Below are 22,266 nucleotides of genomic sequence, written 5' to 3' on the forward strand. Positions count from 1 at the left end.
GGCGTTATCCTCCTCCTCCTCCTCCGACTCGTCGATACTCGGCCCGGGTCGCCGAGGACGGATACCGTGCCTACTGCCTACTCGACTTTAGTCAGACGAGAGGAAAATTCCAACCGAAACTGATTGTGAGCTCCAAGGACCGGCTCAACTGTCGCCTAATAAAGCTGCGAGTGACGCCCGAGGAGCGTTTTGTGTCTGCGCGCTCCGTTTGAAGTTGCAGGCTTCTATTCCTCATATGTGACGAAACACTGACAACGAGAAACGTCACTGTGTTGTAGGCTGGTCGTAAAATAAAAAACAAAGCTCTACGGTTTATAGGCAAGAAATTGAAAATAACAAGTTTCGATCCAAGACCGAGATTTTTAGAATGAATTAATCCATGCCGGTAAGGTCTCAAAGATTCCCCTTTAATAAATATGCATTTTTACGTATCTCGATTCAAAAATTCACTGCTAGACTAATTTTGATTAAAAAAAATTTCAAACTATACGAAAGTACCAGGTATGTCTACTGCTGTATGGAGAAAAATCGAGGACATCATACCGTTTATTCTTGCTCATGACGCTTCCATTGTATAAGTTTCGAGTGGAGTGATGAGCAAATTCAACGTAGTTTGAAATTTTGTTAATTAAAATTAGCCTCACAGTGAATTTTCGAATTGAGATCCGTAAAAATAAATGTGTTTTACACGGGAGAATATGATTTCAAGCTCTTATATCACCTTTGTATCGTATACCTATATACAAAATGTATAGTGAGTAGTTTTACTTTGACTTGTTGACTGTATCCCAGAAAATCTTACAAACTTGCCTCATACAAATGTCTTACGTAATTAACGTCACTAACTGAAACCCCATTTCATCAAGGACCGAATCCTCGTTCTCCTTTCCTGTTCGTCCCTTCTTCTTCCTCCGGACCACGCAACGGAATCCGCTCCTTTGTACTTAGCAGGCTTAGGCATGTAACATCCCGAAATTCCACTGGAATTAGGACTAATTAGGCCACACCATGAGCACTTCCTTCACCGCGCAGATATTTATTTCACTCCAAGGTTATCTGGCGGCTTCGTCGACGTAGGTATAAGGGTGGGTTTCTAATTATACACTGTTCGATTTCTTTCAATCTCGATATTTTCCAAACAAAGGTAGGACATCTACGCAGTCCCTTGAGGATATACCACGTTTATACAGTTCACTCGGAACAATATCATAAACGAAACGAACACTTGACAAGTGCAACTGAGGTCCAAACAATGTCCTACCGCTATACCGGTAAGGATACTAAAAAATAATGACTCCATTTTAGACTCCGTTTTTTCAAACTTATTTTCAATTTTATATAATAAATATAAAGAATATAAAAATAAACCTTTAAAAATTTGTTTTCCGTTATTTACAAGTGCTTTGTTCTCAGATTGAAAAAAATCAGACCGATCAGCATATTTTAACCACTTGAAAAAAAAAATCGCGAAAATCAGCCACTTTTCGACCCGTCGCACCATTCTATCACGCGTTTGCATAATGTTCTCAATTAGGGGATGTTACGGCTAATGCAACTCCTATTCCGTTCCATTTGTTTCTATTCCGTTCTACTCTGTATTCCATTGTATACTAGCCTGTAATTGCAGACATTCATTAAACCTAGATACCGCAGTGGAGTTTCACCTCTGTGGTGAATCCGACAGTTCATGACTCTCGACGGGAGATCGGCCGTCATACAGAGCTACTCCAGGACTGCTAATGTTCCATGGCTGAACGTTCAACGGGGTCTCATTAACGGAAACTACCCGATCGAGTAGGGTATCAATCGGTGCTTGTTCAGGCTTTACACGTTTTGGCTTCCAACGATCACGCAGTTGATGCCACACCCACCGTTTCTGGCCACATACATATTCCGAGCGAAATGTGACCGGCCGAGGTCAAAGGGGCGGCGACTTATTGACATCGTATTTCCATTTTCGGGATCTTGGTCCTTTGACGGGGCGGTAAGACGTCGTAGAATTATTTTCTTACGTTTGAATAACCGAGACGATGTCAGGAATTGTTGCTGCAGGTGTTATAAGCGCGGGAAAAGTTGCCTCATTTTTTTTTTTTTTTTTTTATTAGAAAGAGCGATGTTAAATACACATCGCGGTTTTCAAATTACTGTCCATAACTTCTTTCGCGGTACGTTCTATAGTTGAGCACCCGCCGACGTTGATATGAGAAATCTTGAGAATAAGTGGTTGTTGGGGTAAACGGGACGCCTGCCTTGAGTTACTGTAATTAAATGTACGGTGTAATCTTGTATGCAAATACCAAACGGCGTATAATCCACATAACACTCGGGGTATGTCAGTACAGGGTTAAAACGGAGTATGGGTATGCGTACGTTATGTGTGCCGTTGGTCTGGCATGGTTAATGAAGGGCGCTGCGTAGTTCTGGCCTGAATTCGTGCGGAGCAGACGCGTTAATTAATAACAAATATAAGGCACGTGAAATGGACAACAAACGTATGTGAGACGGTGGAACACGGCTTTCGTTGGCGCCGCATATCTGGACGGCCATACTACATATATATATATATCTTTGGAAGACCTTATACTCAGCGAACCTTGCCCCGGAGACCTTCACCTGAATCACCAGCCCACCTCATAAAAGATGCAGCTACTTCGATCCTGCGGAATATAATTACGCCCAGCACGAAGGTGAATTCTTCCCAGTACGCAACACGTAGCTTATAGATGCCAACGCCGTCTACCCTCGAAGGTAAAGTTCAAATTACACACAGGGGCTCGATTAGTAATGGAACGTAAATGTCGGTGTAACTGCTTCGTGGAGACAAGTTTTGCAAATAGGTCTACATATCTAGGTAGCCATATACATAGCTAGACATGCCAAAAGACGGATCTTGGATGTGAGGTCAATGAATTGTTAGTGCTTATTTACAAACATACATGCCAATGAAGTAGTTAGACATTATTGCGTGAATATAGATACAAATAAACGGATCAACGCAACGTATAGTTAGACACTAGAACGAATGGATTTACCTAGACGAATGAATACTTGGACGTTATATCCAAGTAGATAGATGAACTTTCCCTCATATTGTTAGTCGTCAGCTTTGTGTACTCCGAACTTGTACCAAAGTAGTTGATGACAATAAAAAGTATCGAAAATATCAGATGCTCCAACACTACAATATGATTAATCATACCGAAGATGTGATGAATGGATTTTTCCTAGCCTATTCGATTTTCCCCCATCCTCTCACACTTCTCTCTAAATTATTGTCTTCTTCTTTCTTTTTTCCCCACTTTATTTAACGACTCGTGAAAGCCCAGTTTAATTCAACGTCCCGTAGCTCCAGTCGCCGTGGGATGCGATCAGCAGGGTCGGAAATTAAGGCAGGATGACGGAAAATTGGCCGTTAATGGGATCGCAATTCTGCTAACTTTGAGATTCCATATTCCATGGACAGCTAGGTTATGCATCCTGATGTCGCCCCCTCCAACCCATCCACGTCGTCTGTCCCCAGGGCACCCTTCAGACTTATTTACCCAAGAACCAGACGGGAATTTATCCTTCAAGAGAACCGTCATTACAAGTTTCACCGGACGTTTCCTATAACGTAACGTAACGTAACAACGTACGAGGTAAAAATTTCGTCGCTTTTAGAATACGGGCGAGTGAAACCATTCGAACGAAAAATTACCAATGACAAGAGTCGCTTAGCATAGCGGGAGAGAATCTCGAACCCTTTATTAATAATAAACAGCGAGGACAATAACAAGGATAATAATAATACATAATACAGGATAATATAATCAGGCGGGTTTATTCATAACGCTCCGTCACCCCTGCACATACTCCTCTTACAGATTGTTTAATATTCCTTAACCGATGAATATCGAGCGAGCTGTTTTCAACAAGGGTGAACGGAGCTGAAGAGTCCAAGAGTGCGTGTTGACTCAGAATAAAACAATTATACGAATGTCCAAAACAAATGGGGGCGAAACTCTGTGCAGGATTTTGAAAGTATATTCGCGGGATCTGCAATAATCCGGCAAGCTTGGTGAAATCTTACGCGAAAACCCGGAGCCGATATACGTACGTAACTACATAGTAGGTATAGGGTCATGTGTGGATGTGCGATACATGTGTGCAAACACCTGTTTTATCGATTACCGGACGAAATGATCCGGAGAATACTGCCCAGGTCGGTAAAATCAGTCTGATAAAGCTTTCGAGAGCGAGGGTTGAACGAATCGAGGTATCGATCTGCGATTTATCCGAGGATCCCCAATCTCAAATGTACTATAGTGTCGGAACAGTTTCCGGCAATCGGCCGACCCTCCAAACTCTTATCGTGTAGCTGTGTGCATACCTATACTCTATAGATGTGCGTGCATTGCGATGCTGCGAAGTTAGTAACGTTAACGTATCGAAACGGTGAAACAAAAAATCATATTTTGAACCCTTGGAATAATCGAAGAAGATGAAGTTGAAAAAATTAGTTTGTTGATAATTTATTAACGGTTTACTAAATTCCGGGTAATCCTAAAGTTACAAAATAACGGCTATTTCTAAGGATGCGTTGTTACAAGGACGTTACAAACTTCAGCCTGATTGTACGTCGCAACCAAAGAAACTAAACTTGGCATTTTCTTTGGACGATGGCACGCCAACTCGTATAATTATTATACCTCTTTTCCAGTACCGGCGTGACCCTCAAATTATTATTATACCACATTGAGCGGAGATCCGTCGGCTGTTGGGATGTAAGTCTTTGTTGAGAAGTTTTCGCAGCTAGTTTCAATGGGTGGAAGGTAAAGAAAGCATGGAACAGGTTACGAGTCTGCGGAGGACAATAAATTATGTAACGATTTTTGGGAGGTGGCGTACTGATTGTGAGTATTTTTCAAATTCACGTTCTCGTCAGCTATCAGTAGATATATAAGGCTGGTCCCACGTACATCATCGATATCATCGATAAAGTTGACCAATGTGAGGATGACCTCAACCGGAAATAAAGGGTTTGTCTCCGAGCTGTAGAGTGACTAAAAATGTCGGTAAGATGTCGGTATTGGAATCTGTACGCAGAAGCGGCCTTACGTATTTACAGCTGTCGTGATTTTCATAAGAATACACAAGAAAGAGAAAACATTCGAATTGCGCACAAAAGTTACGTTACAAACCTTTGACTTGTCATTTTTCAAGTTTGTATTACGATCAAAAAATTGCAACATTGGATTGACTGATCGAAAGAAATTATGAATTTTAAAATTTTAGTGAATTGTGATAATGTGTTCTCGAAAAAATAGTTGGCGGTCTTGGATTGAAATCGCTTGAATACACGAGATATTTAATAATTTTACGTTGGTTTAAAGTCAGAAATCGATATCTAAGTTCTTTCTTATAATCTTAAATTTTTTTCTTTTACTCAGGTAAATTGCTGTAACATACAAGTACGTTGATTCGCTTATTGCGAGACTATCTCATGATCAAGTGAAAAACAAAACATTGATTTTCTACTCGCCAACCTCCATAAAAAGTAAAAGCAATAAAAAAAAATCAACTTGAATTGTCAAAGTTTTACAGTAACTCTGATATATAGCTAGTAGTAGAAAAAACGATTAAAAACGAACAAGTGAAAAACAAATATTGTCGATAAAAACCGTTACGTATATCCAAAGTTTTTATCTCTACGTACAACAGCCAATTAATGTGCAAAAACGATAATTTTACGAATTCATTTTCACGTGAGCGTGCTTCGCACACTTAATTAAATGTTTCAAATGCTCTTTTAAAAATTACAAAAATCCCGTTCCACATCCATTCAGGCCGGCCTCGTTACCGTCGCCAGGTGCAGATTCGCATACATTGATATACACTGTAAAAAATTTGCGGTGTAAACAAGCTCGGAGTTGTTGTTTAGGAATATCGGTGTCACAAACAACACCAATAAAGTGTATGAAAGACTCCGGCGATGTTGTTGTAATTAAAAATGGTGTTATCTTAACTAAATCAACACCATCTGCAGTGTTTAACTCATACTGACACCTTTTGGTGCAATTTAAATGACTAAGGTGTTGATTCAGCCTCTTCAGAAGTTAGTAAGCAAGCTCGGTGTTATTGGCTGGGAATTTCGGTGTCACGAATAACACCAATAAAGTTTATGAAATACTCCGGCAATGTTGTTGGGATTAAAAATGATGTCATCTTACGTGAATCAACACCATCTGCAGTTTTTTACTCAAACAGACACATTTCGGTGCAATTTGAATGATCAAGGTGTTGATTTACCCTCTTCAGAAGTTAGTATATCTTCAAAATAAAAATTCTCATAGTCACAATGAGCCTCGTCTGTGGTACGAGGTATACTCACTGTCTAGATGTCGGAAATCTTCGTACATAACTTGAGAATTGTATTCAGTGATTATATCTCACCGTGCGCGAGATTACTCGGGAAAAAAATAGTCCGCCCTAACACGATAAAATTAAATAAAAACAAACAAATTACAATTCGTATTTGATCCAATAAGATTATATCAGATTATACGCATGTATGTATAAATTAGTATATATTATATGGGCAACATTTATTCGCTAATTCAAAATTTAGCACTATATGGTGTCGAAAATGACGAGTTGCGTGTGTTTAACAAGCTGACCGTGAGCCAGCCCTCGATCTTCCCGTTATCACACTGCAGGTTCCAAGTTGACGGAATAAAAAAATATTAATATCCAATTCGAATTTCGAACTACAAATTCAGATTCGTGATTGATGTGTCGAAAGTCCTTGGATACCATATTACATGAAGATAATATGATTTTCTTTTATTTTGAACCACTATAATGGATCCACCATTATGAATTTGGGAATTCTGACCTTGGATTTGTTATCGGTGACCCAAAAAACCTCCGACTACTAATTTCTACCAAAATCCGAATATTTTTAGATTTTATTCCACCATATTGGATTCGCCATTTTAGATTTTGCAAATCTGATCCCATATTCGTGATCAACGACCCCAGAAATCTCATGGTACCAATTTTCATTCAAATCCGTTGATCCATTCTCAGGATATTTTTATTTTATTTTTCGGAGATTTGTTGTTCGAATAATTCAAAAAGTACTGAACCGATCAAAGCAAAAATCTAATCAGTTCTAAGTTTTGAAAAGCCGCGTCGATTGGGACCAAAATCATTGAAATGCGGTGCCTCGTTTTTGAGATATCGTCGGATAAAAAAATTGATCAGATACGTATATACATACACACATACACACACACAGTCGTCCGTCCGAAAGCGGTCGGAGATGATTCTCTGGATCTTGAAACGTCAAGATTTAGTGAACACCTAACTTTTCATTTTCGGGGTGATGACAATAATTTCCTTTTTTCTCCGAAAATGGAGAAACGGGAAGTTAAAAAGCACCAAATAGTGTTGCTTCCAAACCGAAATGCAGTCTATAGAAGTTTTATAGAAGTTCACACCGTCGATTGTTTACAATGTGTTGGTTTGACGGCGATGGTGTCAACCTCAAAATCCAAGTCTGTCACAGATTTGCGTGTACACCGACACAGTGTTGCATTGACACCGATATAATGTTGAATTGACACCGATGGTGTCAATCTGATGTCGAAAGCTCTTACGCGTACAAGTTTTAACATGCCGCAAGTCCTTAGCCCGCAGTCAGAGAAGCTCAGTTTCCTCCACGCGCGCTTACAAGCAGTCGCTTCGCATTTCAGGTAAAACGTGTTGTCTGCCTCGTGTATGGTTCTAATTATGTCGGAATCAGATTTTGTTAATGTTTTTACCGTGACTTTGCTTAATATGGATGGCCCTGAAATGGAAAATGTGTTGATTGATAGTGCGCAGCAAGCAGCAAATGTGCAGGATGCACCGGATAGTGGTGACATTGTTACCGGGACATCTTTCCAGTTGCGAAAGGGACGATACAACGGGGAGACTAAATAGATAAAAGTGCTCACTCCCAATGGCAAGCCCTTGGAATAGAATGATTTTATTATTACAGGTAAGTGTTAATAAATAATATTTTCCAATAAATCGTTAAATGCTATTTTCTGTTCATCTAACACTATTTGGTGTTCTTTGAATAGTATCTAGGGTTCTTTCAACGCTCTATGGTGTTATTTTAAACCATTTGGTGCTGACTTGTATAATTGAGTACCAACCAAGCATTATCATTTCATTCCGCGTACTGAATTACCAAAACGCTCGGTGTACACTAACCTATCTCCATTTGGTGAATTTATTGGAAATAAATTATTAAATTGGAATAAAATACTGCCACATTCTAGTCGGCATTGGCTTTGAAAAAAATTTTGAATTAACATATTTTATCTATATATAAGTGAAACTTTAGCCCGATATTTTTTACAGGATCATATACAGTAGCGAATTATTTATGTGTTAATAAAACTATCTAGCATTTACTGATTTAAATTTCAGGAAATATTCTATGACCCTGAAGGCCGGTCAGGTTACATCTCCTGGAGACTGCGCACCCTCAATAGACGTCGTCAGGTGCCAAGTAAAGAAGTTAAAATTGAGCAGAAAGAAAACGTTCGACCCCCAAAAATGTGTACCCTCACAATGAGGAAAGTGCGCAAGGACAGTTGATCTTCCTCCGCAATGCCTGTCCTAAGACACAAAAGAAAGAAATTTTATTGGCACAGGCGGAGGCAAATTTGATAGGTATGACAATTTTATATCTGAATTTTTGTTAGCGAGAAGCGATTTTCAATTTAATCCATCCGATAGAATATTCGTGGTGAAAAAAGTAGTTTCTGGATTTCTTTATAAAGTCGGATTTTCAATTGCAACCCATATTGATGAACAGACGGATCTACCCGTATTTCAGGTCATCACTCATATCTTTGTACATCGCAATGTACCATTCGTTATTTGTACCAAATGTAAAACAAAATATTTTAGTGACGAGTACCATGCTTTTGTAGTCGAACCCAAAATTATAAAGACCTATAGTTTAATCGATCTCAATCTGTTGGATCATAAATATGCCTATGAATTTCATCAAAGTTATCACAAAACTACTACGTTCGTAGTGCCGAGATGTCATATTTTTTAAACGTACCTATATGCTACTATTTTCATCATTATCATAATTATAATCTATATGTATATTGTACTATTAGTTTTTACGCCGTTTCGTGTCACTCAATTCATATGTTCATATAAATGCATACGGTATTTAAAAGTTCCTATCCCGCAGAACGGAAAGTACAAACAATAATGATTAATTATTATTTAGCCAATTTGTTGTTAAAGAGAAAATAAGTTTTGTACTTTTGATATCAAATATATAATATGTAAGATTATTCTAAGGTTCATGTGGTTATATATATATGTATAAGCAAAAATAAGTTTATATATGTATATATTTGAAAGCACATGTAAGGTGTTTACCTATGTAATAGAAATTATATATTGACTTGGATTATCTTATGAATCACTGTATTTTATTTTTAAACCCTACCTCATGTGTCATATATGCATATACCTATATTCATATAAGAAAAAATAGTCGGTTTGCCAATTCTCTGGTGTTATTACCATGGTGTCAATTTTTTGGAGTTGTTTTTTGTTGTTGTATAGTGCTATATTGCGGATGTCAATTTTCTGGTGTTATCAACTGGGTGTCAGTTTTTTGGTGTTATTGCCAGGGTGTTAATCCGCTGGTGTTCATTCGCAAGGTGCTTATTCAGCGGTGCGGATTCTTATGGTGTCCATTTCGATGTTGTTATTTCGCAGGGTTCAAATTCCTTGGTGCTGATTTTTATGGTGTCATAATTGTCTGGGCGTCAATACTCTGGTGTTATTCTGAAGGTGTCAGGTTTCGGGTGTTACTGCAATCGGTGTTACTTCGGAACACCAAACTTTTAACACCGTCTGTTAACACCAAGCATGCACACCAACGGAGTGGACTTTTCGGGACTACGCGTGGTGTTAAAATGGTGTTGATTTTGACACCAAATTTTTTACAGTGTATAACATAGAGGTATACAAGTTCACCTACATCAACGTTCACATAACTCGTATATGGAGTGCAGGTAAAGTCGAGGTGATGTGCGAAATTGTATTTCAGCTGGTCAAAAATTCAGCATCATGAAATTTAATGGCTGGTCTTCGGAAGTGCGCGAGAGATCGGAGCTTCGGCGTGTTATAGGCTCCGGAATCACATTTGGCGTGAAGCTCCCGAGAGGTTTTCCGATTTTCATCAATTTTATGGAACCCGGGACTTTTCCACGGTCGAACAAATTCCCCTAGACTAATACTTATACGTAATCGACTGTACGTTAACAACAACAAAATAAAACCACGCCAAGTCTATTTATACATAGAGCTAGCTACACGCTGAAAATGAAAGATATTTCGATAAAAAATTACCGAGCGTGACGTAAATCAGCATCAGGATAGAGAATTGAACCTGTTTTCGATCGTACATGAATCCAAGGTTGATTTTTTGAACCCATCTCAAAAACACCCAAATTGATTTTTGTGAAATAAGAAAAAAAAAAACATTTGTTTCATACCTGTTAAAAATCTATTACAATACATACCGCATCTCCGATTTGATTACTGATTTTTTGAATTGTTTCTCCAGTTCTAAAACACACTTGTGATTTTTATCAAAATTTCATCATAGATTTTTAACAGGTGCGAAAATAGAAAAAACTATTAAAAGAATAGAAACAACTAATCAAACAAATAGAAAGAAACGACTTCCCACTTTGAATCTTGCGTGAAAATGTTTCATTTCGGAAACCAAATATTTTTTTTCACTTTTCAAAAAATCACCGGCTACCAAAGTCGAGTGATTAAAAAAATTTGCAAATTTTTCTCGAAAGCTTTTCAGAGTTCGCACTGACGTAGGAAAAATCCTTGGTGAAATTAAAAAATGTCACGGTCAACCGTTTACTCGTGGAAACGATTTCTCGTGGTATGCCCCATAGATAATAATATAATACATACCTGATTACGGTTACAATAATGCAGCGTATCGCATAGTAAAAGAGCCTGGCATGGAGAAATAAAATATAAGGCACGACTCGATTCGCAGGAACGTTCTATGTGTATATACCTATATATTATATTCGCGATCAGCCCGCACGTTTAACGACCCTGTACATACATATAAATACCTATATGCATATAAATATCTATATATGTGAGTGTGTGTACATACGTAGTGAAGCCTCTATAAGAAGATCCGATGACGTATACGTACAGGTATATAATGTTATCGAATTACAAAGTGCAGAAATAAATTAACGGCATAAGGTATAAGGTATATATATATATATATATTGTACATAAGTATGTATGTATAGCATAAAGTTCATCCACAGCCCAATAATAAAACGCGGAATTGCAGATCGACGGCGCATAGAAATTCCGAAGGATACACGAACAGGTTGAATTAGCCACCCCTGCATTCGTATAATGAGAGGCGTACATTTTGAATAAACTCGCGGGGTGGGTATACATATATACATGTGAAGATTACGATACGTAGGTATACATATACACACATACATAAATACACTCTAGATATCTCGCAACTGGGTCAACGAAATTATACATTACCGGGTAGGTATAGGTATAAACTCCGCTTGACCTTCTTATTAACAACGCTTCTTTTACATCGATTTCCATCAGTCGATTTCCTGCACTGTGTCACGTAAGAAAACGTTTGATTAATGCATTATACGCGCATGCAACGAGGAACGTCGCGATTTATACGGGTGAATGAAATTTCTGACTATCTCCATTCGTTTTCAATTACATATCACCGTTTTGGGTCTTGCGCAAAGTTGGGAGCGTCTGAGTTAATGTTTTTTTTTTTTATTTGTTGACGATCCGTTGAATACACAAAATTATTTCCCAAGTAAATTTTCTTCCTCGTAAGTTTGCTTGGTTAAATATCGCTGAAAAGCCTGAGGCGCGTTAGGCAAAAAGGTAAACATCTTGAAAGTTTTCTACCGCCCGAAACTCGTAGCCTAATCAGCACCGCCATTTACCACAGACTAAGCGAATTAAATAACTTCTAAAAGCCAAATCACACAATTCTTCGAAAATTGTAACTCGAGGTTCTTACGCAAACTTTTAACGGTGAGAATAAAAATAAAGAAATAAATAAATAATGTCGCACAGGTTTTTTTCGAATTTTAAAACTCTTTAAAGATTCACCAAAGTCAATAGCAAGTTCGAAATAAAACTCACCTCATTCTGAACACGTACCACATAAAATTTATTATATAATTTTACAGATGTTAAACGAACAATGCAGTGCAAAAATTCCTGCCATACCTAATTCGGTATTCCTGTCCATAAATCCATAAATTTATGATCAGTAAAATAATTGTGTACCGAAAGAATTCTTTACGTATAAGAATTAGAGACGTAATAAACGAAATTCGCGCAAATTCCTTCCTTCTAAGTTAATGTCGCGTTTCGTTGTCCAATTCCGGGCTTTCATTTCTGTTAAAACCGACGAAAAGCGTCGTAAAAAAGTATACAGGTATACAGAGGTATAAAATATAGATGGAATATAGAAGGGTGTGTAAACAGAGCGAAGCCAGAAGATAATCCGTGTCGAGGGCATCGATGTGCGAGGGTGTGGAGAGATTAGGAAGTAAAGGTGGGTCTAACGTTTTACGGTTAAAAACCGCAAAGCGGGTAGTCTAGTATCGACTTTGAAAACTTCTCCGCCGAAGTTATATTGAAAGATTGATGGCCGACGGAAGCTGGGAAGAAGTAGGCCAGTCAAATCCTGATCAAACCGAGACCCATATTGCCGAACCTTCTACCTCCACCTCGGCATCAAAGTGTAAACACTTGATGGAAGCCCGCAGGTACGTATATAATGCTAAAACGAGCAAATAACTTATCGGAGATAAGTTTTCGAGGGAAATCTACGATATTTCCATAATCCCATCAAGATGATTGTAGCTCATCTATGAGAAATGAATATTCGTCGTGATGGAAGTGTTCCAGATGGTTGGAATCTTTACCGAAGGATCGATATTCGTTCGACTTTGATGCAAAAATTTATCTAAATTTACTAAAAGATTTTAGATGAAAATAATCCATACAAAAATTTAACCAAGTTTAATTCGTTTAGGAACGAGACGAGCTGTTGGTCATCGGAATTGAACAAAAAATTTGGATTTCTCGGTGAAAAAAATACTAAAACGATGCGATTACTCTTACTTTGTTGAGACAGTTTTTAAACATTTGTTTCGTCACGTTTTTTGCAACGAAATTTTTTTCACCCACAACTATGGGTCCCATATACATCCGTAATCGTAATCGTGGACAACAGAATGAGGCATAGATTACCGATGACACGTTTCATGCGTTGATTGATCATTCTGGTAATTTCTAAATCGGTCTTTTCACGGTTACAATATTTGCGCGTAGGGTGAGTCAATAATTTCGGGTGTCAACATATAGCTTTGTGCTTTGTGTTACGTGGAGTATTTGCACACTCATTTACACACGATGACCCTTTTTTTGTACGAAAAGAGATCGACAGGGGATGATGGGTAAACAAAGAGGGGAAGAGATCTATGCACTGAATCATTTTTTTTCTTTTTTTTTTTTATAATATTTTATTAATGGCAAGTTCCAGTCTACTCACCGCATTATATTGCATAAATTATATTGAGGATAAAAATTAATTTCATTCTCTTTTTCTGCTGACTTCTGTGGTCAAACGGAGGTATAAGAATAAGGTATAAGAATCTGCTGCCGGGTATTTCCACTCAACCTGATTTTGTTGCTATTTAATTATAAAAGCATGCGATTGGGTTTTTTTTTTCTCTCCGTTGTGGATGTGGTTTAGAGTTATTCGCTTTTATTCCGAGATGCGATTGCCGCGATTGTTGCAAAATTGGAACATAATCTTGGATATAAATCTCATCTTATCGCTGCTACCGCGCGAGTGAGACAATCGACGCAGAGAAATTATACGCGTATTATAACGTTCGTGTGTCTATTCTTCATGCTTCTTTAACATATGCATATGGGGAATTCCACGCCAACTCAGTAAACGGTGGACCATGAAATTTTTTAATTACACCAACGCTTTTTTCTACGTTAGTACAATCCCTGAAAAGTTGCCAAGAAAATTTTCAAATTTTTTTGGTCACTCCTCCTTACCCTATGATTTTTTAAACCCATCTCAAAAACACCCAAATTAATTTTTATTAAAAGAGAAAAAAAAAAAAACATTTGGTTTCCGAAATGAAACATTTTCACGCAAGATTCAGTGTCGTCTCGTTTCTTTCTATTTTTTTAAATCATTGTTAAATTATTTAAAAAATCGAGAGTTTGTTTTAGAACTGGAGAAAGAATATAAAAAATCAGGAATCAAATCGGAAATGCGGTATGTATCATAATAGATTTTTAACAGGTATGAATCAAATGTTTTTTTTTCTTGTTTCACAAAAGTCAGTTATGGGTGTTATTGAGATGGGTTTCAAAAATTATAGGGTTAAAGACGAGTGAATAAAAAAAATTTGATAATTTTTCACGAGGCTAGAAAATAAATGTACAAATAATCCTGCTTGTATACAATTGGTTTTTAACAGTTGCCTCCTTATCCATGTTATTCGTGTAGTCATAAAAGAAGCTAAAAAATAAAAGAAATAACAATAATAATGTCCGATCTTCAGCAACGTTCCCTGAAAATTGAGTGCATGTGGGAAGCAGAGCGAAGAAAATATATTACAACGTCTTGGAACGGCGACCAAAACCGTGAGAAAAACAACGTGAAGCTTTATAATATAACGCGAGTCGTACGGATTGTATAATATATACTTGCCTTCGACGATGGTGTGGTGACCCTTTTTCGCTAGAATCAGCGGAGTAGCGCCGGAAGTGCTCATCCTTTCGGCGCCGGATTGGCGAGAGTCTCAAGCGTCACTATTTATATTTATATATATATGTCTCTCTAACCCTCTTTGCGCGAACCGAGAAACACTCGAAAAGAATGGAAATTTGATTTCGTATAAAATCGGCACAACCAAGCAGCCCTACCGAAACGCGTGTAAAAAAATAAAATAAAAATAAACCTACAGCGTGAGGTCAAGGCCGCGCACTTATTATTTATGTAGGTTATCGGACCGTACAGCCGGTCGAGAAGGGTGGAAGCCTCGTCCTCGTTGGTATAAATATCACCGCACCGTTTCGAAAATACCAGTTCTCACCCCCGAATTAATCGATTCGATCTACCCCGCGCGGCTTAGGTGGCGGCGGTCCCTCGATTCAACCGGAAGTCGTGCTGACGTCGATCTTGGCGAGTGCTCGACGGACCGGATAAGACCGCATCTCATAATCCCCTCAGAGACCCGGGGAATTCCCTTAAAACTGACGGTCGGCGTCTGGTCGGAGCGGCTCGAAGCCGACGCGCATTCCGATCAGCAGTACTCGACTGCAGTCGGTTCGTCTCCCAGGATTTACGGAAGCAAGCGCACCACTTAACCCCCTTCGACTAGTCGTCGAGCAGCGAAGCACCACCTCGTCGCCCCCGGCATTTACCCCCCTTACTATCCCCCCCCTACGTCGCCCCGCTGCTTGCACCTACCCTCCTTCGATTCGGCCGTGCGATCGATTTATTTATATTTATTTTCTTTACTTTCTTTCATTTATAAACGGGCACGCGTCTACTTTCCGTAATCTAGTTGCAATGCTCGACGCCGAGACGTGAAACGAAGGACGCGAGTCTACGTTGATCGGGGTTGAGGGAGTTGCGAGGGTCCCTCGTGAGATTCCGTTTTCCACTAGGACGAGGACGAGGACCAGGACGAGGAGGACCTCGTGCGTTGCTTCGACTAATACTGGGGCTGCAGGGTGTGGTGCCGCGGGTTTTGGCTACGTGGTGCGGGGGACAAGTGGAATATACGGGCGTTCTGACTGGGAACCACCGACGAACCAACGCGTCGACCCTCCACTGGGTGGCCGGGTGCCCCACCTGCAGACGGCAGGGCGGGTGCGCGAACAACCACCGACGACGACGACGACGACGACGATGGCGACGACTGGCATAGAACGACTCGACTGCCGCTTATGTAACTCTTTTAAGGTAAGTGTACCAGTTGTTGACATGTTTGGACCCAATTATATTCACCCGTTTATTTTAAAAAATTATAAATTTACGGCTTGGTTTGGGAACTTCTCGATTACTGAATGGTTGGATACTACAGATTTATTTCTTGCCAATTTTAGAAGAAAGGTCAATAATTGGGAGAGGGTCAGTAACTGGTACACTTACCCTAAGCGATGGTTTATAACTTGTAAGGTGGATGTGTTTCCAGGTAAGCCACACTGGATCCTCTTCGAGATGCCGCGAGATCATCGTTTGACTATTCAGACTCAGTGTCGAGTCGAATTTTACCCAGGTAGCACACTCGTCGAAACGACGACACTTTCGTCCGACTTATTGAATTTGCCGGCGTGAGATGTCAACAGGCGAAAAAATTTACTCAGGGTTGACAGAAGTCGGTAAGTTTTCGTCCTGAGACGTGGCAACATGGTGTCCAGTGGACCTGGAAATGTCCTTGAATTTTACTTGTCCTTCGAAAGTCCTGAAAACTATCCTTGAATTTTTCTCGTCTCCTGGAAATATTACACTTTCAATGTCCTTGAATTTTTTACGGAATTCTTAGTGGGCACCATGGGCACTGACTGTGAATAAGCCAAAGGTCGGAGCCGAGTCCAATCGACAACCTAGCGGACATTTGCGAACGTATGGTTGCCGTATCGTCAACCATTGGCTTCAAATGTCTCCGATAAGTGGACTTCATGTTCTGCCGACAATAAGTGAAATGTGCTACTCGGGTATTATACTTACGAGATAAAAATTGACGACAATTTACCGTCTACGAATGATTTTAAAAACGTCGAGATCAAGACAAAGTTGGACCATACAATAAATATCGTAGATCACTAGTCGGAACAGTGCGCGTTATACAGAACGAACTATATGTTGTTAACATTGAAATTTAAAAGTTCGTGTTGAGTGTTGTGTCATTTGTTGACAAGTGAGTTTTTAAATTTTGATCGAGAATGTATCAAGAATATTCTCCATTGTGGTGTAATTGGCACATATGGTCAACTTGTACAGGCTTTGAGCAGGTATTTTTCATGCGGCTTTGATCGCTCGACTTCATACTTTCTGCCCCTAGTAAGTCAAATATGAACCCTGTGTGGGCTACGCGGGAATTATGAATCGTTATTCGAGGGTTCATCACTGTTTACTCAATATAATCATGGTTTGCACGTTCCGGGGGTTCGGAGAATCACGTAAATGAGGACGTTTTGGGATTGGGTTAGGGTTGGATTATACTGTTAGCTTTGGGTTTGCGTGGAAGGCGTTTTTTCGAATGCTAGGGACCCCTGGGTTGTTCGGGTACCGGAATTACTTAACGAGACTGCGAATATAGATGCAACATTATACCTACACATGCAGTGCCATTGGAAGGAAGTGTAAGGTGAAAAAAGGTTTCAAGTCTATAACGCAGTGTGAAAATTCACGACCTCTGATCATTTGACCAGAAACTGACTTTCACACGATAATCACAATGAATACGGTATAAATTTTGTCAGGGAAAAAGAGTGATCATAAACCATGCACACGTCGTTAAAATCTTGATTAACCAGTGATTACATCGGTCAGCTCTAAAATCGTTTCGCGATACGAAACTTGAAATTTCCCACAGGTGTGAAAGAGCAATCGATACTGTTATAGCTTTCGTTTGTGCTTGATTGGTTATTACGGTACGAATCCCAACGTGAAACCCGAGGGTGGGGCACACGGCGGCCGCCAAGGCGTGAATACTTTCGTATGTACATACCTACATACCCACATACCTACATGCCTTCAATTCCAACATTCGGGAGCCAATAATAACCTGCGCCCTCACACTCCCGTGCACGTGGGAGAAAAATTGGCATTTCACAGTGGACGAGTGGCGACCGTTATTATCGGTTGAATCGCGCAAATCCCTCTTCGACCTTAAAACCCATCAGATGACAAATATATTACATTAAAAAGACCTCCGTCTGTCCTCCGGAGATTTTCGGGGTTCGAATCGTCAGACTCGAAAGAACACGTTAACGCGTTGGACTTTAAGCTTTGACTAAAACCCCGTTTTACCATAAATTCACTTTTTGTGTTCCACCCTCTTGTTTGTCATGCGACGTATGTACGTATATACGTCATACGTTTCATCATCGTCGTCGTCACTGGACATATGGAAGTAGAATTTAAAAACATGGAACAAAAACGTTGGGCGCTTATTTTTACCCTCGTAGGTAATTACGAGTTGAAGAGTTTATGTTGTTATTCACGAATTTGTTTTCACCTCGTTAATCAACGGCTCGTTGCTGAAATTCAGAGTGAACTTGTCAGATATTTCACGACCGGGCCAGCTTTTCACCGATTTTCTTCTACCACACAGCATATATTATCTCGATCGGGAACGATCGACGATATTCTGCGTTATACATTATACACTGTATTATTATACAGGTAGGTATAACAATTGTAGAATTGTGGCTGTCGTGTCACGTGACACGGCGGCATCGTCTGACCGTTTAAATCGACTACAGGGCTAAAAGCTGCGACAGGACGCAAATGCGCTCCGGAAATTTTCCTCGGCCGGAAGTGTCCTGCCAAATCGAGTCTCTGTACAAACTGTGAAGAAGAAAAATGGGTTTTTATACGGATTCGGCAACGGTTATCATCTCTCGTTATACCCCCTCGAATTTCTGGAACGGTGCTCTTAGGAAGTATTGTCCCGGAGTAGGAATAAACACCGTTTTCTCTCTCTCTCTCTCGATTACTTTAGACCAACACATGCAAAAGCGTTACTTGTCAAGTTGAAACACTTCGGGTTTTTCAAATCGATACAGACATTTTTCCAGGTGTAGGTCCTGTAACGATCAGAACTCCACTTTTCGTCATTTTAGGTTGAAAGTATTTATCAAAGTGTTTTTCGACCTTATTCAATTATGTGAGTGTAGATTCTCGGTGTCTTAGGTCCGATAAAAGACTGTCAATTACTTGACGTTTCGACCCTTTGAGGAGGGTCCTCCTCAGAAGCTAAATAATATATTTACACAGTATGAATAATCCAAGGAAAAGATCGTAAAATAACCGGAAGAAACCAACAAGAGGCCAAAGACGGCCAATTTTTTCGATACGGTCATTTTTATATTCATGTTTCATAGCCTCTTTCTCGCGCTTCGAACTCGAGTCAAGCCTTGCTATCAACGGTTAATCGTCAGGGTTATTACAAAGTGGAGGGTGAAAAACGTCCATCCCATGACGGAACGGAACGACTTCGAAGCCAGGAATTCGTACATAGCAAAGTTCCGCTGGTCGCGTGCCAGGAAACGGTTAACCGCGGTGGCACCCGGTGAGTGCCGACCTTCAGCTGGCTCTTCGCGAGGTCTTCGCGACGTCGTTCAACGCGGGTAACCAAGCCAAGGTCAACCGACTTTCGGCTTATGGTGCATCCGGTCATGACAGGGGTTGCATTGCACTTCGAACAGGTTGTACGTCGGTCGAAGATCAATGACTTTTTGGAAATTTGTTAAAATAATACGAGATGGCCACTGAATATACCTTTTTAAATTAGGATCGAGATCTCTGATATGGAAATTTCATTCCAAACCGCTTTGGAAATGAGAAAAATTTTGGTAGATTCGTTCGAATTTAGTCCGCGATGTTTTATTTTTTGTTTGGTAAACTTTTTTTTTCCACAAATTTACCAGAATAGATTTTCATTCCTCTAAATAGGCGTTGTATTAGCAATTAAATATTATTGTTTGTAATTTCAGTCTTATTTGCATTTCTAAGGGAAACACCCGTATAAGCTTAGGATTTTAATAGTACATTATGTAACAAGGGAATAAAGTCGAATTTTATTCCTGTGTTACATATAGGATTTTATTTCCGACTCAAATCTGGCCGCAATATTTATTTGAAAATTGGGATTTTTAGATTGGCCTCATATTTCCCGCTGATTTGGAGTTGCGGGAAAAATATGCCACTTTCGTCCCGCTTTTGAGGTCAAAAAAGTTAACTTTACGGTTGAGTGGGGAATAATAATTTGATACAACACTCGACGTGTGACCATCTTGTAATAAAATAACCAAAAGCGTGTCGATGTTCGACTGTACAACCCCCTCAACAAAAAACAATCTGAAACTTCTCATGGTTATATTACTACAAATTTTTACAGGTATACACAATTACCACTTCGGCCATTAAAACTTCATTAATATACGTATCTTTATTCTCATATCTCATATCATACAACATGCGGTATAAAATGGCTAAAATTAATATGTATAATGCATCAGACTCCCGGTGGCAGCAGCGCTAACTTTTTGAGCTTATTACTTGTAAATGTAAGAGGTAATTTCGTTTTCCGTCAGAGTTTCAAGTCTGTTGGGTATATACATTTACATATATGTATATGTATACACAACGATAGTACTTGATAATACACACATACAGGTGAACCATAATCAGCTTGCGATTCCTGTTTCGTACATTTAGTCGAAGTTTGTTAATTATATATATGCAGTATAGAAGCGATTTAAACACCGATAATGAATTTCATCGTACGTTGGTAGAAGAAAAAAAGCGAACAAACGAAATTAAACGAAAGAAAAAACATATGGCGGTAACATTTAAAAAATAATTAATCCAGTATTACACGATTATATAATATACCTACCTACAGTTGCAGATTAGGAAAAACGAGTTCGAGGTTTTACCAATACAACAATAAACGCTGTACAGAAATTTTTTAGAGACTGGTTTACTTGTGATATGCATGCGTGTGTGTGTGTGTGTGTATAGGGCGTTCCAAGTCAAGTTAGCAGCCCATGTAATTCACCCCCTTCGATTCTAATCATTTTTTAGTATGATGTTCTTACCGAACCCAAAGGGTCGCGGGAATTTTTACAGACTTTTTTCAGCCAGTGGTGAAATTTGTACAAACTCGCAAATCCAATTTCGAAAACGCCATTTTTTTTTATATCCTGACAAAATCACACCGATTCTATGATTTGAATGTGATTTTTGAGCAATACACGATAATGGGATCTCAATATTTACAATTTTTTTAACTAAGTTTTTAGTTTTTCCAAGTCGGAATTGGTTTGGCTTTTTTTTTTTTATTTTTTATAAGCCCCGATCTAAATAAATTGCAGAATCACATTATTTTCATGATTCCGTGATCTATATAGATCGGGGAATAGAAAAAAAAAAAAAAAAAAAACTCCAAACCCGACATGGAAAAATTAAAAACTTATGAAAAAAAAGTAAGTATCGAGATCCAATCATCGCGTGGTGTTTAAAAATCACATTTCAAATCATAGAGTCTGTGTGAATTTTTTCATATTTTAAAAAGTGGGATTTTCTGAATTGGTTTTTCGTTTTCTTTCATATTTCACAAATGGCTAAAAAATTCTGCAAAAAATTCCAAGACCTCTTCGGGTCGGTATGAACGTCATACTAAAAAATGATTAAAATCGAAGAGGATGAGGTAAACGGGTTTCTAATTTGACGTGGAATGTCCCATATATATGTTTACGTATGATATTACGCTTGACAAGTTGTGCCTAATCCGTTGAAAATACACGTGTTGCGCAATCAGCAATTCAGAAATGTCAATTTATAAAGTGTTGTACGTGTTATAATAGACTTTCAACTGTTGTCAGCTTAGCAATTGACCTGAAACAAGGTTAATAAACTGGATATTATTTATACGATTAGTATTTTTAATCACAGGCGTACCAATACTGTACGTATTCTTTTATTTATTTATTTAAATTTTTTTCTCTCTTTCTTTCAATCAACTCCGAATAGAGAATTCGGTCAATATCGACGGTTAATTTAATCATCACGGCTAAAACCCGTGCCAATAAAATTGTTCTTACCTCGTACATTATACCCTATATAATATGTAAAATTATATTATAATTCAACTCAATGACCCAACATCAATCCATACCATTTATAGAATTTCTAGCGTTCAATTGTTATTGCAAACGTGCAGTAAACTTACGTTAGTACAACAGCGAAAGATTTTGCGCGGCCGGTAACGAGCAATGCATCTACCATACATGTACGTATATAGTCTGCAGTATTCCGATTGCGGCGATGAGGAATACTTTGGTAATTTTCGTCGCCATTCTTCTTCATCCTGGTTC

At 38.9% G+C, this 22,266-nt stretch overlaps 1 protein-coding gene and 1 long non-coding RNA gene across 4 annotated transcripts in view; one reads left to right on the forward strand and one right to left on the reverse strand.

The window, feature by feature from the left end:
* LOC107224865 (solute carrier family 12 member 4) overlaps positions 1-22,266 on the reverse strand; it is a 77,503-nt gene that overhangs the window by 40,960 nt on the left and 14,277 nt on the right. The window contains exon 1 of one of the 3 annotated variants that reach the window (XM_046741799.1): positions 14,861-15,527. The exons of the other annotated variants lie outside the window; for them this stretch is intronic. Coding sequence (XP_046597755.1) covers positions 14,861-14,924 — 64 coding nt within the window. The 5' untranslated portion in view covers positions 14,925-15,527. Of the gene's footprint in view, positions 1-14,860; positions 15,528-22,266 lie in introns of those variants that run through there. 3 annotated transcript variants of the gene reach the window in all.
* On the forward strand, positions 7,143-8,512 carry LOC124294785. Its single transcript, XR_006904718.1, has 3 exons — positions 7,143-7,736; positions 7,860-8,023; positions 8,461-8,512. It is a non-coding gene; the product is annotated as an uncharacterized LOC124294785 (long non-coding RNA).

The sequence above is a fragment of the Neodiprion lecontei genome, chromosome 1 (genome assembly GCF_021901455.1).
Source record: "Neodiprion lecontei isolate iyNeoLeco1 chromosome 1, iyNeoLeco1.1, whole genome shotgun sequence".
Lineage (NCBI taxonomy): Eukaryota > Metazoa > Arthropoda > Insecta > Hymenoptera > Diprionidae > Neodiprion > Neodiprion lecontei.